Below are 16,963 nucleotides of genomic sequence, written 5' to 3' on the forward strand. Positions count from 1 at the left end.
GTGGGAACTATTTCACTATATAATAAAACTCTCAAATAATTAATAATTTCTGGGATTACAAAATTATAGAAATGGCTCAGGATTAGTCTCTTAAGCTGTAAAATTTTCTATGTCACATTATGACTATTTTAGATAAAAATCTCTTTAAAATTTTACACATTTCCATGGCATCTTCAATAATGCTGATTGAACATAACTGAAACTTCTCAGATGGCTCAGGATTGCAGCTGTGAACTTCGTATCTGGCTCCCTGGGACACTGATGCTCAGGATATGTTAACCTTCATGCTAAACGGCCTCAATGACAGTGTTTCTAGTTTCACCGGTAAAATTTTACGTTATTTGTGTTTCTTCCTGGCTGACAGTTGTTACTTCCTGATAGAGTCTGTATGCTAATATGAATTAGCCCCTCAACCAAATTGCTGTTAGAGACTTCTAATGTAGGGTGAGCTTGGAAACCACCTGACCGACTCAACAAGAATCATGTGTAAAATGTGAATAAATGGGCTCTAAGGGAAGTTTAAGGGATTCTCTTGGGAATAAAATATATAAATTTAATGTAGCAATTTTGTAAAACTTATTTGATGCTGCATATTCTATATTCTACGGGATACAATGGCTGTATAGTTAAATTCCAAAAGACAATGTGCTCCTGCATTTCTTAGCCTCAGTATTTTCCAAGAATAATTTTATTTACTAGATTCCAAATATAGACATTAATATTTTTAAGTCTTTGATGAAAAAAGTACAAGATAGTACATCAAGTGTTGTCATACCACAAAAGAGTGATTGACTTGGGGTCACTTGGACACAGGAGGTAAGTCATTTCTTTTTTTCTGTAAATCAAACTGTACTCTGGCAAATCAAATTTATGGTGTTGTAATTCAGGATAGTAGCTACCTTTGGGAGGCAGTTACTGGGAGGCGAAGGAGGGACCTCTGGGTAACTGCTAGTGTTCTTTTTCTTGATCTGCATTTGGTTACTTAAATGCTTTCATTTTCTGAAACTTCACTTGGCTTGCACATTTACACTTTGGGTAGTTCCCCGAATATATGTTACACATCACTAAAAAGTTGATTACACAAAAATTAGGTTCTTCTAAATACAAAAATAAGGAACTGCACTTTGAAATTTTGTCTTTGGGCTAAAAGGGAAGGGAATAATAATTTGTATTGGTTTCTTAGCAAAAATGCTTTCCTTTGGTGGAAATGGAGACAGTGCTTTATCACTTATTTATTCTCATGAAGTCCACCTTCTCTGGAGTGGGGCACAACAAAAACTCTGGAGTCTTTAGTTGGCCTCCAAGACAACTAAAGTCTTACCCAGAATTGATGCTTCATTGATTGTTCCAATCAATCTTTTTCATGTTTTTATTTTGAAGTGATGATTTTTCACCTTCCTGCTCTGCTTATTACCAAGGACTGTTGGGAGGATCAAACAAGATACCATGTGAAAGAGCTTTAAGTGCCAGACTAACAATAGGTGCCATCACCACCACCATCATCATCACCATCATCATCATGTTTGCTTATTTTTAGCCTACACTAGAAAATATGAGCTTTTCCAAGATGGTTATCCTTCTTATTTCTTGTACTGTGAACACTACACTTTCCCCTGAACAGTTTAGCTAGAATACCCAGGTCAGTGTATTTAGCAGGCTTGCCCATTTATCATCCACAATGATGGCAGACATCACAAATCAATGCCAGCCTTCTTTTCTGTCTAAGCATGGAGTTGGCCTCAGAATTCTTCATAGCACTGCATTCTAATTGGTTAGATTTGGTCTGTGAGGACAAACCTATTCCCCATCCCTGACACAGGCACTAAGGGCATTTCCAGAGAGATAAAATATACGTTTGTAGCATTATGTGATAAAAAGGGTTGAAAGAAATTATCTAGTCTGATGTCGTCAGAGTGGTCCCTGGACCAGCATATCAGGATCACCTGAGAACTTGGAAATTCTAATTCTCACTCATCCACCCCCAACATACTGAAAGAGATACTCCAAGGTTGAGACCTTCTAATCAGCGTTTTAACAAGCTTTCTGCAATTTTGATGTATGATACAGTTTCAGAACCACTGCTATAGGCCAACCCCGTTGGCCTTTGCTGATGAAGAACCTTAAGTCTAGAAGTATTGTCATTTTCCCAAGGTTACCCATGGAATTAGCTGCCAAACAGAAACAAAACTCAACTTCCTAATTCCTAGTGGCTACATTGGATAGCAAGTAGAGAATTGCAAGAAAACTTGCCTCTTATTTTCTACCTTATGTTTCTAAGTGAAAATTTTTGTCGTTTTCCTACAACTTTTTGGGGGCCACTCCTCCAATATTCTTAGTCTATGTGGTTCAGATGTAGCACCTTGGGGGGGCTCATCATCTGTTCTGTCCAGAGCACCCATCAAGCCAAGAATGCAGACACCAGAGGTCATCTGTACTTGGAATTGTCAGAGTCTCCATCATCACCCTGTCTGCAAATGAAGTTAATACAGAGAAAGTGTAACTGAGAGATGGACAGAGAAAGTAAGACTGAGATCTTAAGGCACTGTTTCAACGTCAACTCCAGATTGAGCTGAGCCTGGAAGATAGTGTAGCTCTGAACTTTTCTGTCATGTAAATGCCTCCCACCCCCATTTTTGTTTTGCTTGAGCCAGATTTGCGTTGTTTTTCTATTTCATAAAACCAAAGAGCTCTGACTGATTCTTTGGCAATGTGTATTATTTCAATACCCATGGTTTAATCACCAGAGAATGTGGATTGTGCAGGGCAAGGTGTACCACACAGGTTATTTCAACAGGGGGCCCTTTAAGAATGCTGAATACTGCTTAAATCTGTGACACCAGGTCCCCTAGGATGCTGACAGGACTAGAAACTTGTAGTAGTCCATATTTCTGTAAATATATAATATAGTCATAACTGAGTCCCTGGATAGCCATGTCACACTTCCTTTCATAATAATGAGCAGCAGAGATGTCTTCTTTGTTTCACTGAGAAATATTAACCTGGAACTAAACAATTTGCAAAAGTCAATTCTTTGTCAAGACTGAGCTTCCACAGCTGTGCAAAGGCCCTTAATATATTCCTTTGCTGAAAAAGTTGTCTGACAAAAAAGTAAGATGGAATACTTCTTCCACTACCATGTTCCTGCTCTCTCTGCTCTATCCACCCACCTGCTGTGGTCTGAGGAACATATTTCTCTTCTTTTTAAATGAGTTCATAATAGTTGGCAACATTGTGAAATTTCACTTGTACGTTATTTCTTGTCCGTCACCATATAAGTGCTCCCCTTCACTCCCTGTGCCCACCCCAATCCCCTTCCCCAGGTAACCACTGGACTGTTGTCTTTGTCTGTGTGTTTATCTTCCACATATGAGTGAAATCATATGGTGTTTGTCTTTCTCTGTGTGGCTTATTTCGCTTAACATAATACCCTCCAGCTCCATCCATGTTGTTGCGAATGGGACGATTTTGTCTTATTTTTATGGTTGAATAGTATTCCATTTTATATATAGACCACATCTTCTTTATCCAATCAGTGGTTGATGGGCACTTGGGTTACTTCCCTGTCTTGGCTGTTGTTAATTATGCTGTAATGAACATAGGGGTGCATAAGTCACTTTGAATTGTTGATTTCAAGTTCTTTTGACAGATATCCCAGTAATGGGATAGCTGGGTCATATGGTATTTCTATTTTTAGTTCTTTGAGAAATATCCATACTGTTTTCCATAGTGGCTGCATCAGTTTGCATTCCCACCAGCAGTGTATGAGGGTTCCCTTTCCTCCACGACCTCTCCAACATTTGTTATTTTTTTTGTCAATGTTTATAGCTATTTTAACAGGTATAAAGTAATATTTTAGTGTAGTTTTGATTTGCATTTCCCTGATGATTAGTGATGTTGAACATCTTTCCATGTGCCTATTGGCCATCTGTACATCTTCTTTGGAGAAATGTCTGTTCATATCCTTTGCCCATTTTTTGATCGGCTTGTTTGTTTTTGAATTGCTCAGTTGTATGAGTTCTTTGTATATCATGGAGATTAACCCCTTGTTGGATATGTGATTTGCAAATATTTTCTCCCAATTCGTGGGCTGTCTTTTTGTTTTGATCCTGGTTTCCTTTGCCTTGCAGAAGCTCTTTAGTCTGATGAAGTCCCACTTGTTTATTTTTTCTTTTGTTTCCCTTGTCCGAGAAGACATGGTATTCGAAAAGATGCTTTTAAGATAGATATCAAACAGTGTACTACATATATTTTCTTCCAGAAGTTTTGTGGTTTCAGGTCTTACCTTCAAGTCTTTGACCCATTTTGAGTTTATTTTTGTGTATGGCGTCAGATAGTGATTTACTTTCATTCTTTTGCATGTGTCTGTCCAGTTTTCCCAACACCATTTATTGAAGAGACCATCTCTTCTCCATTGTATATTCTTAGCACCTTTGTCAAAGATTAGCTGTCTATAGATGTGCAGTTTTATTTCTGGGCTTTCAATTCTGTTCCATTGATCTGTGTGTCTGTTTTTGTGCCAGTATCATGCTGTTTTGATTACTATAGCTTTGTAGTACATTTTGAAGTCAGGGATTGTAATGCCTCCAGCTTTGTTCTTTTTTCTCAGGATTGCTTTAGCTGTTCAGGGTCTTTTGTTGCCCCAGATAAATTTGAGGATTCTTTGTTCTGTTTCCATGAAGAATGTCACTGGGATTCTGATTGGGATTGCATTGAATCTGTAGATTGCTTTGGGTAGTATGGACATTTTAACTATGTTTATTCTTCCAATCCATGTGCATGGAGTATCTGCCCATTTCTTTATGTCATCATTGATTTTTTTCAATAATGTCTTATGATTTTCATTGTATAGGTCTTTCACCTCCTTGGTTAAATTCATTCCTAGATATTTTATTCTTCTTGTTGTATTGTAAATTGGATTGTATTTACAATTGTAATTGTAAATAGGATTGTATTCTTGAGTTCTCTTTCTGTTAGTTCATTATTAGAGTATAGAAATGCAACTGATTTTTGTAAGCTGATTTTGTACCCTGCAACTTTAGTGTAGTTGTTGATTATTTCTAATAGTTTTCCAGTGGATTCTTTGGGGTTTTCTATATATAAGATCATGTTGTCTGCAAACAGTGAGAGTTTCACTTCTCCATTTCCTATTTGGATTCCTTTTATTCCTTTTTCTTGCCTAATTGCTCTGACCAAAACCTCGAGTAGAATGTTGAATATGAGTGGTGAAAGTGGGCATCCTTGTCTTGTTCTTGTTCTCAGAGGGATGGCATTCAGGTTTTCCCCATTGAGTATGATGTTGGCTGTGGGTTTTTCATATGTGGCCTTCATTATGTTGAGGTAATTTCCTTCTATCCACATTTTGTTGAGGATTTTTTATCATAAATGGCTGTTGGATCTTGTCAATTGCTTTCTCTGCATCTATTTAGATGATCATGTGGTTTTTATTCCTCATTTTGTTAGTGTGGTGTATCACACTGATTGACTTGCAGATGTTGAACCATTCCTGTGTCCCTGGTATAAATCCCACTTGATCATAGTATATGATCTTTTTGAGGTATTACTGTATTCGGGTTGCCAATATTTTGTTGAGGATTTCTACATCTATGTTCATCAGCAATATTGGCCTGTAGTTTTCCTTTTTTGTGTTGTCCTTGTCAGGCTTTGGTATCAGGGTAATGTTGGCTTTGTAGAATGTGTTAGGAAGTGTTCCATCTTCTTTAATTTTTTGGAATAGTTTGAGGAGGATAGGTGTTAAATCTTCTTTGAATGTTTGGTAGAATTCACCAGGGAAGCCATCTGGTCCTGGACTTTTATTTTTTGGGGTGCATCTGATTACTGTTTCAATCTCTTTATTTGTGATTGGTCTATTCAGAGTATCTGTTTCTTCTGGATTCAGCTTTGGGTGGTTGTAAGAGTCTAAGAATTTACTCATTTCTTCTGGATTGTCCAATTTGTTGGCATATAGCTTTTCATAGTATTCTCTTATCATCATTTGTATTTCTGTGGTATCTGTGTGATTTCTCCTCTTTCATTTCTAATTTTATTTATCTAAGCTTTCTCTCCTTTTTCCTTTGTAAGTCTGGCTAAGGGTTTTTCAATTTTGTTTATCTTCTCAAAGAACCAGCTCTTTGTTTCATTGATCCTTTCTACTGTCTATTTTGTTTCAATTGCACTTAGTTCTGCTCTGATTTTTATTATTTCCCTTCTTCTGCTGACTTTGGGCTTTCTTTGTTCTTCTTTTTCTAATTCAGTTAAGTGTAGTTTGAGATTGCTTATTTGGGATTTTTCTTGTTTGTTAAGGTGAGCCTGTATTGTGATGAATTTCCCTCTTAGTACTGCTTTCGCTACATCCCATATGAGTTGGTATGGTATGTTTTCATTTTCATTTGTCTCCAGATATTTTTTGATATCTCCTTTATCCATTGGTTGTTCAGTAGCTTGTTGTTTAGTCTCCACATCTTTGTCACTTTCCCAGCTTTTTTCTTATAGTTTATTTCTAGTTTCATAGCATTATGGTTGGAACAGATGCTTGATATGATTTCAATCTTCTTAAATTTATTGAGGCTTGCCTTGTTTCCCAACATATGGTCTATCCTTGAGAATGTTCCATGTGCACATGAGATGAATGAGCATTCTGCTGTTTTTGGATGTAGTGTTCTCTATATATCTATTAAATCCATCTGGTCTAGTTTCTCATTTAATTCTGCTGTTTCTTTCCTGACTTTCTGTCTGGATGATCTATCCATTGACGTGAGTGGAGTATTGAGGTCCTATACTATTGTTGTGCTGTTGTTAATGTCTCCTAGTATGTTTGTTAATAGTTGCTTTATGTACTTTGGTGCTCCTGTGTTGGATGCATAGGTATTTATAACTGTTATGTCTTCTTGGTGGAGTGTCTGAGGGACATATTTCTTGATAGAGTTATCTCCCTTTCTCCACCTCCCTCCTCAAACCAGAGCCCTCCTGATACTTTTCCCATCACTACACTGAAATGGTTTTCTCCTGGAAGCCCCATCCCCTTAATGTCCATCAGGAGATGAGCTCCTGATTCTCTCATAGCTCCCCACCTCAACCCCCTCCTTTGTGGGCTCCTTTTCTTCTAACTTGTTCATTTACGTTGCTCTTCACTTGGATTCTTTTCTCAGTCATAGTTCCTCAGTCTGTAGTTTTTCTCTGAATGATCTTTTCCTTTCCTATGATTTCAAATACCACCTACTCTGTAGATCAAGTCTACAAGCTGAGCCTCTCCCCTCAGCTCAGACTTAATGTAAACTATTAAAATATCCCACATGCTCTTAAACTCAACATATCCAACACTTAAGTAATCTCATTATCTCCCCACACTTGCCCATTCCCATCTGCATGATCTATTGGTTGGCACCACCACCCACTCTTCACCCTAGCTCCACACCTAACTTTCATCCTTGACTCCTCCTCCACCACTTCTCACTCTCAAGTGTCCAAGCATTGCTTTATTTTACTTCTTTAGTTATCTAATCATTTCTATTACTCTAGTTTAGACTCTTATTATTTCCTACTTGGATTATTGCAGTTGCCTTCTAATTGGTTCCCCTGCCTTTAAATCTTCCCTGCTCTTACCCACCAAATTAATCCCATGTGAAATATAAATCTGTGTTGCCACCCTGATTCAATATGTTCAGTGGCCCCCAACGTCTGCAGGAAGAGATCAAACTCCTTAGCATGGCCCTTGTGCACTCCAGGAATATGAAATTAATTCTGTTTCTCTCTCTTATTAAGCTATGTCTTGCCTCTGCATCTTTGCCCATATTATCTCCTCTGCCTGAAATTTCTTCTATTCTGCCTTCATTTGGCTATTCCACATTCATCTGCTAAGAATCAGCTGAGGTGTGGCCTCACCCAGGATGCCATTCCTAACTCCCCTGCCTGGATTGGGATTTTATTAACTTGCTGCTTATCTCCCTTGCCACATGTGCTACATCATTTTCACCATTTGTTTATAGGTCTTCCTCTCTTTGAACTGTGACCTCTTGAGAGCAGAGACTGTATCTGTTTACTTTTGTGACTGATTCAAAGTAAAGGCTTAGCAATTGTTTTTTGAGTGGATGAATCAGAGCATTGGCTAGGTGTATAATGCATGAGAGTCCAGGAAAACCATTTATTAAAAATATGCCAGAGATAGACCTATTTAATTGGAACTGTTTTAAATGAGCTGTATTGTCTACCATCAAGATCACCAGAGTGTCATTAGCCCTAATTATCTTCCTGATTTTAATTGATACTTAACAAAGTAGAGCATTAAAGGAGACATTTTATCCTCTAATATTTCCATAATAACATACTGCAAATTCACAATTACAGCTTTGTGGCTGGAGAAGGTAGAAAGTAGTTTGTATAGAAAGAAAGTGCTATTCAAGGAAACCTGGAGTGTTCAGAAAGAAATGAATTAAGAATCTTCTTGGCAAGATATAAATATCCTTTTCCGTCATTCTGTTCCTATCTAATATTCTTTAATACATGAAAACTGTAAGGATCAACAAAAGACATCATAAATATTACTGCTGAAGAATCTTACAGGATGAAAGAGGTGAATTTCGACCTCATTAATCACCCAACTGCAAAGGCATTGGGAGTGAACTGTTCAGTGGTAGTTAAAAAGATCACACCACACAAATAGAAAAGGCACTTCAAGTGCCACAGCCTGAGCAAGTGACACCAATTCAGGCCCAAGTCGTTAAATAAGGTGATCAGGAATAGGGAGCTCTCTCGTTCAGGGACAGTGAACACGCTAGTGGTGTCTAATTTTCAGGGATCCAAACTTACAAAAGTGGGGCAAGAGAGAGCAATTTCATTTAATTCTGTGCATCAGAACCACAGGAGGCCACGGGTAAGGGCTGGCCTTTTCATTCTTTCAAAAACACTCCATCACTCCGTGAGCAGTGACTAGGGCCCAGGCACTTTTCATGTGCTATTTAATTTCTACCATAAACCTATGAGGTAGTACCGTTATGACACCACATATTACAGATGGCGAAACTAAACCTAGAGAAATAAATGACTTGCTTCAGGTCTTTAAGTGGCACACACAGGATTGAAGCCCAGATAATTGGGCTCTGCTCTCACCTACACAAAAGTGTGGTTGTACCAGCAGTATCAGCATCACCTTGGAATGTTTTTTAAGGGTAAACTCATGGGCTCTGCTCCAGATCTACAGAATCAGAAGCTCTGGGAGTGGGGTCTGGTGATTTGGGTTGTAACAAGCCCTCCAAGGGAGTCTGACGCATTTTAATTAAAATCAAGATCCATTGCTTTCTATTGCAATACCATGTGTAGAGCGGTGCTTCTCCAACTTTAACGTGCACGCAGATCACCCAGAGAACTCCTTGAAATGCAGATTCTAATTCAGTAGGTCTGGAGGAGGGCCTGAGAGTCTGCATTTCTAACCAGCTACTGGTAATGCTGATATTGTTGGTTGGAATACACTTTGTGTAACAAAGCCCTAGAATATGAGCTTGAGGAAGCCAGATCAGCTTTGTCCTCTGCCGTAATCCTATTTAGAAGAGTGCCTGACTCACGTTTGATGTTGAATGAATACACCATGAGGCAGTATGTCTGCATATCTGATTTATGGACTGTTGATTGGGTGTGAATCTACTACTAACTTTAAATGCATCTGCCCAACTTCCCTTTGCACATTTCTGATCACACTATCCATTCATTTACACTCGGAAACTGTCACGTGCCCACTGACTTGACAGACTTTTTACTGTTCTAATTTTTCAAGTGAATACGGCACTTTGGATTCCCCATGGGCAAGTGAATATATCTTATGTTTTGGAAAATTGGTGAAAAAGTAGAATGTAGGAAGGAGCCTAGAGAGAGGGGATGAAAGTCTGAAATGGTGTAACAAGAAGGGCTGCTCAGGAGACAGATGATGCACAGTTGGCTGAGCCTCTGACCATCACCCCAAGTCACCTTTGGGTTAAGAGTTGGAAAAGCAATCGGCCTCCTTTTCCACTAGACTGGCGCAAAGCCATTGGGAGAGTTTGAATCAAAGTTGATATAAATATATAAAGTTTATATATTTATAAATATATACAACTGCCTTTAACAACAACAATAAAGGTCATGCAGTCAACCTTGGATGAAGAGTTAATGAACTGATAAATTGTCTGATTGGCCAGACGATAATGACGTAAGCACAGAAACGAGGGGGAAAAAAAAGTGTGCTGCCTAGATCTCTTCTAGTGAGTGAAAAGTTAAGCATCTCTAAATCCTTGACAAATGTCTGGGTCCTTAAAGGAATCAAACATTTTATAAACAGCCTAGGGGACAAGGCTATAGCTCTTCCTAAGTAAAACACGTCAGCACAGTAAGCTCTTTGAGTGTCTGGGTTGGCTGAACATTGATAGATGCCGTGTGTTGATTGTAATGGCGGAGCTGCAGTGATTTATAAGAAATGATTCCAAAAATTGATTTTGGAAACAATACAAAACTCAAAAGCAGGACTTCAGCATGTTGCTCATTCTGCCAGAACTCCCTAGCAGAATTGAGAACAATGCTGTGCTGTATTAAAATGGTGGCATAAATATTACTTTAAAATTGATTAATATTCTAAATAATGACATTTCCTCAAAGCATTTCTCTAACGGGAGGAATATATAGTACATGCATTATTAGAACTTCATGATTGGCTGATGCAGGGTAACTTTTGATGTAAAAATCTGATGATCGCTTAAAGCGTAGTTTTATATATGATTTTTATTATAACTCAGTTCACCCTATGAAGTGAATAACCAAATTTCTATGCACATCACATTTTTTTGATGATTTTTGTCAGAGGCAGTATAATTGCCATTTTTTATTAAGACTTTATTTTTTTAGAGCAGTTTTAGATTCATAGCTAACTGAGAGGAAGATACAGAGATTTCCCATATATCCCCTTCTCCCACACATGTGCAGCCTCCGCCATTATCAACATTCTCCACAAGAGTGGGATATTTGTTGTAATTGATGGACCTACACTGACACATCATAAGCGCCCAAAGTCCATAGTTTACATTACTGTTCACTCTTGGTGTTGTACATTCTATGAGTTTGGACAAATGTATAATGACAAGTATCCATCATTATGGTATTGTACATCCTCTGTGCTGCACCTATTCATTCCTCCCTGCCCCTGCCTCCGACTGCTGCCAACAACTGATCATTTTACAGTCTCCCTAGCTTTGCGTTTTCCAGAATGTCATACAGTTGGAATCATACAGTATGTAGCCGATTCATATTCTCTCACTTAGTAATATGCATTTAAGTTTTTTTCATAGTTTTATAACTCATTTTTTTTTAGCACTGAATAATAATATTCCATTGTCTGGATGTACCACAGTTTATTTATTCATTCACCTACTGAAGGACTTCTTGGTTGTTTCCAAGTCTTGGTTATTCTAAATAAAGCTGCTGGAAACATTTGGGTGTGCATAAGTTTTCATCTCCTTTGGGTACATACCAAGGAGCACAGCTGCTGGATCATATGGCAAGAGTATGTTTAGCTTTGTAAGAAACCACCAAATTTGTCTTCCAAGTGGCTGGACCATTTTGCATTCTCACCAGTGATGAATGAGAGTTCCTGTTGCTCCACGTCCTTGTCGGCTTTTGGTGGTGTCAGTGTTCTGGATTTTGGCCATTCTGCTAGTTACGCAGTGGTAATTCATTGTTGTTTTAATTTACATTTTCCTGATGACATATGATGTGGAGCATCTATTCATATGCTCATTTGCCATCTGTTTATCTTCTTTGGTGAAGAGTCTGTTAAGATCTTCGGGCTATATTTTAATTGGATTGTTTGTTTACTTATTGTTGAATTTTGAGTTCCTTGTATATAGATAACAGCCCTCTATCAGATATGTTTTTTGCAAATATTTTCTCCTAGTCTGTGGCTTGTCTTCTCATTTTCTTGACATTATTTTTTGCATAGCAGAAGTTTTTAATTCTGATGATGTCCAGCTTATCAATTATTTCTTTTCTGTATTGTGCCTTTGGTGTTGTATCTAAAAAGTCATCACTTTACTCAAGGTCACATAGGTTCTCTCTACGTTATATTCTAGGAGTTTTATAGTTTTGCATCTTAAATTCAGGTTTGGAATCCATTTTGAGTTAATTTTTGTGAAGGGTGTAAGGTCTGTGTCTAGATTCACTTTTTTGCATGTGGATATCTGGTTGTTCCAGCACCATTTTTTGAAAAGACTATCTTGGCTCCTTTGTATTGCCTTTGCTCCTTTGTCAAAGATCGGTTGAATATACACAATTACCTTTTGAAGTATAGAAACACAACTGCTAGGCCCAAATAGAGGACTGTCACCAAGTTGCTAGCCCAGTGCCCATCTCTATTGCTTGGCATCACTTCCACTTTGGGATTAATTGGGAGTGTATGCAGCCAAGAAAAAAGCAGTTAAACATTCAGATTCAGAATAAAGGCAGATCCTTGACATGACATCATAGGATATTCCAAATATCTTTTGCTTATTGCAGTAGACATTCTGATATACTTCCAGGCCTCCTTCAGAACTGAGGATTTATTCCCCAGTTGCTGGCATGTGGCCAGGAGAGAGTTCTCAAATAACAGCGCCTTGGGAACCTCTAGTTGAAGAGAACCACTTTGTCAAAGCTCGCAACCACTCCCCCGGGAAGCCTGCACACAATGACTGAACAATGTGAGACTACAAAGGCCCAGCCCCATGGTCCCAATCAGGGATGACTCTGAGGATCATCTCAGCTTCAGAACACCTGAGGCTGTCACTGCAAATGACTGAATCCCAGCTTAACTTTTCCTGCTGGCAAACTTTCTTCCTTGGCTTCCCTTCTACGAGTGTTGACCCCAAGAGCACTGCCTAATAAATCTCCTGCATGTCAATCTCCGTGTGAGAATCTGCTCCCTGGAGAACTGAACCTGCAACAAGTAGTAATAGAAGTACTTGTTGAATGACTGACTGCCTTTTTGGAGAACTAATAACAGAGGTAATAGGGCTAAAACTCAGTGTTCTGGAACTAGGTTGTGATGCAAGGCATGGAACTGACCAAAAATGACCCTAAATTCTCACTGCCTGAACAGTGGGCACCCACCCCCTTCTCTCTGCGGGAGTTGTTGTATTACCTAGTGGGGGAGAAGAGCTGTCATATCCCAGGGCCCCAAATTCTCAGGAGGGTGAGCAGCAGGTAATACTAGGCAACACCTATAAGCAGCTTAAACCCCAAACCAAACAGCCTAGCACAAAAGTGGTCAGATTATTCCCCTTGACAAGGCGACTTTGTCACATCTACCCTATAAAAGGCATGAGAGGAGAGACAGCACGTTCTCTTCACTAGACAAAGAACCTCCCTCCCCTGCAATGTCTCACATGTAGGCAGACACCAGACCTCTTCAGGCCTCTCTGAGGGAGCAGAGGAGGAAGGAAGAGCAGTGGTTTCTCTTCTCTCACTGACACTGACTTTATATAGCTTTCCTTTTCTCCACTAAAGTCTATGCCTTCACCCATGCCAGTGGTATCATGAAATTTATCTTGAATCTTCATGGCTGAAAAATGAAGATCCGGATGAGACCCTCCTTGTACAACAGTGTGACCACAAAGGCATGAATTCTGCTTAGTACCAGTTATCACTATTTTAAAACATCAAAAAGGGTTAATGGCTACACTAGGGATGAAAACAATCCCTGCAATGAAGAAAGGTCACTAGGACAGCCAGTGGTGGGGTGACCATGGTATCTGAATGTCCCCAAAGCCTGAGAGAGGATAGCCTGGAGCGAGAAGTTGCCAGCAGCTGGCCAGAGCTGACTACCCACTGTGGGGCAAGAGCAGAACTGTCTGCAGTGACCTGCGGGCTTCTTCACAGTTGCCAAGACAACAAACTAAATGGTACAGGAAGTCTGTATCCTAGATGGAGGAGCTGCACCCAAGCTCAGACTCCCCTGGGATCACTGGCTTCCTTCTCCTGGTAGGAGGACTACAGCTTTCCAAGGGCTCCCAGGTCTTCAAGGCCTGGGCAGGTAGAGTTTGCAGAAAAAGCTGCATCTCAATTCAGAGAGCCTGACTCCAGCATGGCCTGATGCTTTCCCACAGTAAAGGGAGTTTATCTCGCTTTATATAGCCAGGCCATTGCTCTGTGAGATGACTGGAGGGTGTACCTTTTCTCCAGTCTGACCCTGTCCTCATGCATCTCCCCCTCTCCCAGTAGAGGCTATTCCTTAACTGGAGGGGTAGTACATTGCAAAATTCATCCTGGAGCCTCGTACGTGAAAATTGAAGGCCAAGATGTGACCTACCTTGCCCCACAAAAGGTCATGCAGTATTTCTTGTAAAAGTAGCTTACAAGAATATTTATAGCTTTACCTTTTAAAACACATTCATGTGCGTTAACTTGGTAAGACCCACACCAGCCTAGCGAAGTTGGCAAAGGACATAATGTATAATCCACAAGTTTTCAGAAAGAAAAATTGGAACACAGGGATAGATAAAGGACATTTTCCTTCCCGACTTATGAAGAAAACTTACAAATACATAAAATTTGAATTACAGTTACTTAAATATATAATGAATTATCTTTTTTAAAAAAGGTAAAATTAAATGAAGCTTGTACTACCACAGAAAATCCTGGAAATATGGTCAGCATAATTATAGGGCACGAAATAAACCTTGCAGCTTACTTTAAAACTCCCTTTGATAACAGCTTTAAGGAGAGAGAGATCAAATGTTCAGAGGCTTAGGTGAGAGGATGGTAAAGAAGTTACTGCTAAGAGAAAATGGTTGATAGTAAAGGACATATGAGTCTGTGACTGGAAGTTTTAAGTCAAGGCAGGAATGCAGATTGAAATGCGAAAGCAACTTAAAAATGTTGCTTTAAAAATGCCCCCAATACACTGCATGATGTGGCCACACAGGATAATGTGGCATTCCTGGAAAAGTGTGTATTTATTCCTCCTCTTCTGAAATGCCTGCTCTACATTTCCTCCTCTTGAAATAAGGAGCTCTTTCAATAAACTAAGATCCATCCAATAAACACATGTTTATCAGAGGCCCACTAGGTGCTAGATATTTGCTGGGGGCCAAATATGAATAAGCCACAGTTTGAGAAACAGACCCACCAGTGGCTCATCACACCAGAGTATGATGAGTGACCGAAATGCGTTTCCTCATCTTGCACTCTGAAGAGCGTTAAGTAATGGCTGCTTGATCTGAGAATTAGCAAATATTTTTCTATTTGCACAGCAGCATATAACTGCCATCTCTAGGGGCAGGGGTCACTCCATTGAGTCAATTTTCCTATAAAATTAAGAAGGGACATGAGTTTTACCTATGCTGATTCTAAATCTTTCTGAACTCTGCCTTTACTGTTGTTTTTTAATTGCAGTAACATTGATTTATAACATTATATAAATTTCAGGTGTACATCATATCTTTTGATTTCTGTGTAGATTACATCGTGTTTACCACCCAAAGACTAATTATCATCCATCACCACACACATGTGCCTAATAATCTCTTTCGCCCTCCTTCCTCCCCCACTTCCCCTCTGGTAACCACCAACCCCATCTCTGTCTCTACGTGATTGTTGTTGTTTTTATCATCTATTTATGAGTGAGATCATATGGTATTTGACTTTCTCCTGCCTTTACCTTTGTCCTATAATAATGTATTACCAGGAAGCTAAGCAGCATCAGCTCTCTGAGTTTGTTTTCACAGAATCGCTGGTCCTTAAAAGTAGAAGGGACCTCAAGAGACTGACTAACCTCCACACAGCACAAAAACCCCCTCCCAAAGTTTTGACAAGTGGCCATACAAACAGGACGCAGAGTTTCATCGCTTCCTTTGTTTACACTGAAGTGATCTGTTTTAGTACAAAGACCTGCACATTGCATTCTGGGAAATGAGGATCCGCAGGATGCATTTCTGGGAGTGCAAAGATGCTTCTAGAGACCCTGGAAAGCCCCCATCCCCCCTCTATATAGAACATGCTCATAAAGAAGATGTTTCCTAGATTTAATTTTTGCAAACTCTCAGATGGGTTGGGCTAAACATCTCCGAGCTTTATTTGTAATTGCTGCAGCAGGTAATTTGTGCCTGTGGTAACAGTAATTTAGAGTTATTAATGAAAATGAAAGCTAATTAAAAAAACAAACATCTAAACTCAGGCTGAGTAAAAATACAGAGTATTCACAGGTGAATTTTATCTAAGTTTTCTTTTTCCACTCTAAAAGACGAATATTACTTTGGTTGCAATAAGAAAAAACTACATTGTCACACAGAGTCTTGTACTGTACAATTGTTGAACATACCTGCAACCCCTCAATGGCCAGTTTGAGGATTGAAGGTGTCAGTTTGGAGGCTTGTTTGAAGGAAAAATTACTCCAATCTATAATTAAAATGAAACCATTTATCTGAAGCTCCGGATCTTCAATAAGGACTTCCAATGACAGCAGGATGGCACGGAGGATGTCTGTGAAGGAGTTCCTGCAGCCAGAGCAGAGAGGAGAGGCTGTGCATGAGTATTAGTGGGTGATGGCACTTTGTGTGTAACAGTGCTGGCCTCCTCGCTCCACTGCTCTGTGAGCCCAGCCTACAGGGTAACATCAGTGTCCTGTACCCAAAGGGATAGGACATACATTTTCTAAATTTCATAGATCAATACTTTGAGACTAATTAGATGGAAGCATCTCTTTGATCTGACTGCACCAGCACCTCAAACTTTACCAAGTGTCTCTCTTTTGTGTTCATGGGTCTCTATGCTCTGCTTCCACCACAGCACTGATTGCATTTCATTGAAATGCATCCCTTACACATCTCTCTCCCTCACAGAGCTCTAATATCTTCTAGGGCAGCGACTGGACCATAATCATAACTGAGTCCTCAGTACCCAGCTACTTAATGAAGCATTGCTGAACAAATGAGGTGAGACCTTAATCGTAGACACTTATTTTGATTAAACTTCTTAT

General features: G+C 39.3%; 1 protein-coding gene across 1 annotated transcript in view; it reads right to left on the reverse strand.

Moving 5' to 3' along the window:
• CLVS1 (clavesin 1) overlaps window positions 1–16,963 on the reverse strand; it is a 175,116-nt gene that overhangs the window by 83,745 nt on the left and 74,408 nt on the right. The window contains exon 3 of the mRNA XM_014860795.3: window positions 16,307–16,481. Coding sequence (XP_014716281.1) covers window positions 16,307–16,481 — 175 coding nt within the window. The remainder of the gene's footprint in view (window positions 1–16,306; window positions 16,482–16,963) is intronic.

Source organism: Equus asinus, chromosome 12 (assembly GCF_041296235.1).
Source record: "Equus asinus isolate D_3611 breed Donkey chromosome 12, EquAss-T2T_v2, whole genome shotgun sequence".
Taxonomy (NCBI): domain Eukaryota; kingdom Metazoa; phylum Chordata; class Mammalia; order Perissodactyla; family Equidae; genus Equus; species Equus asinus.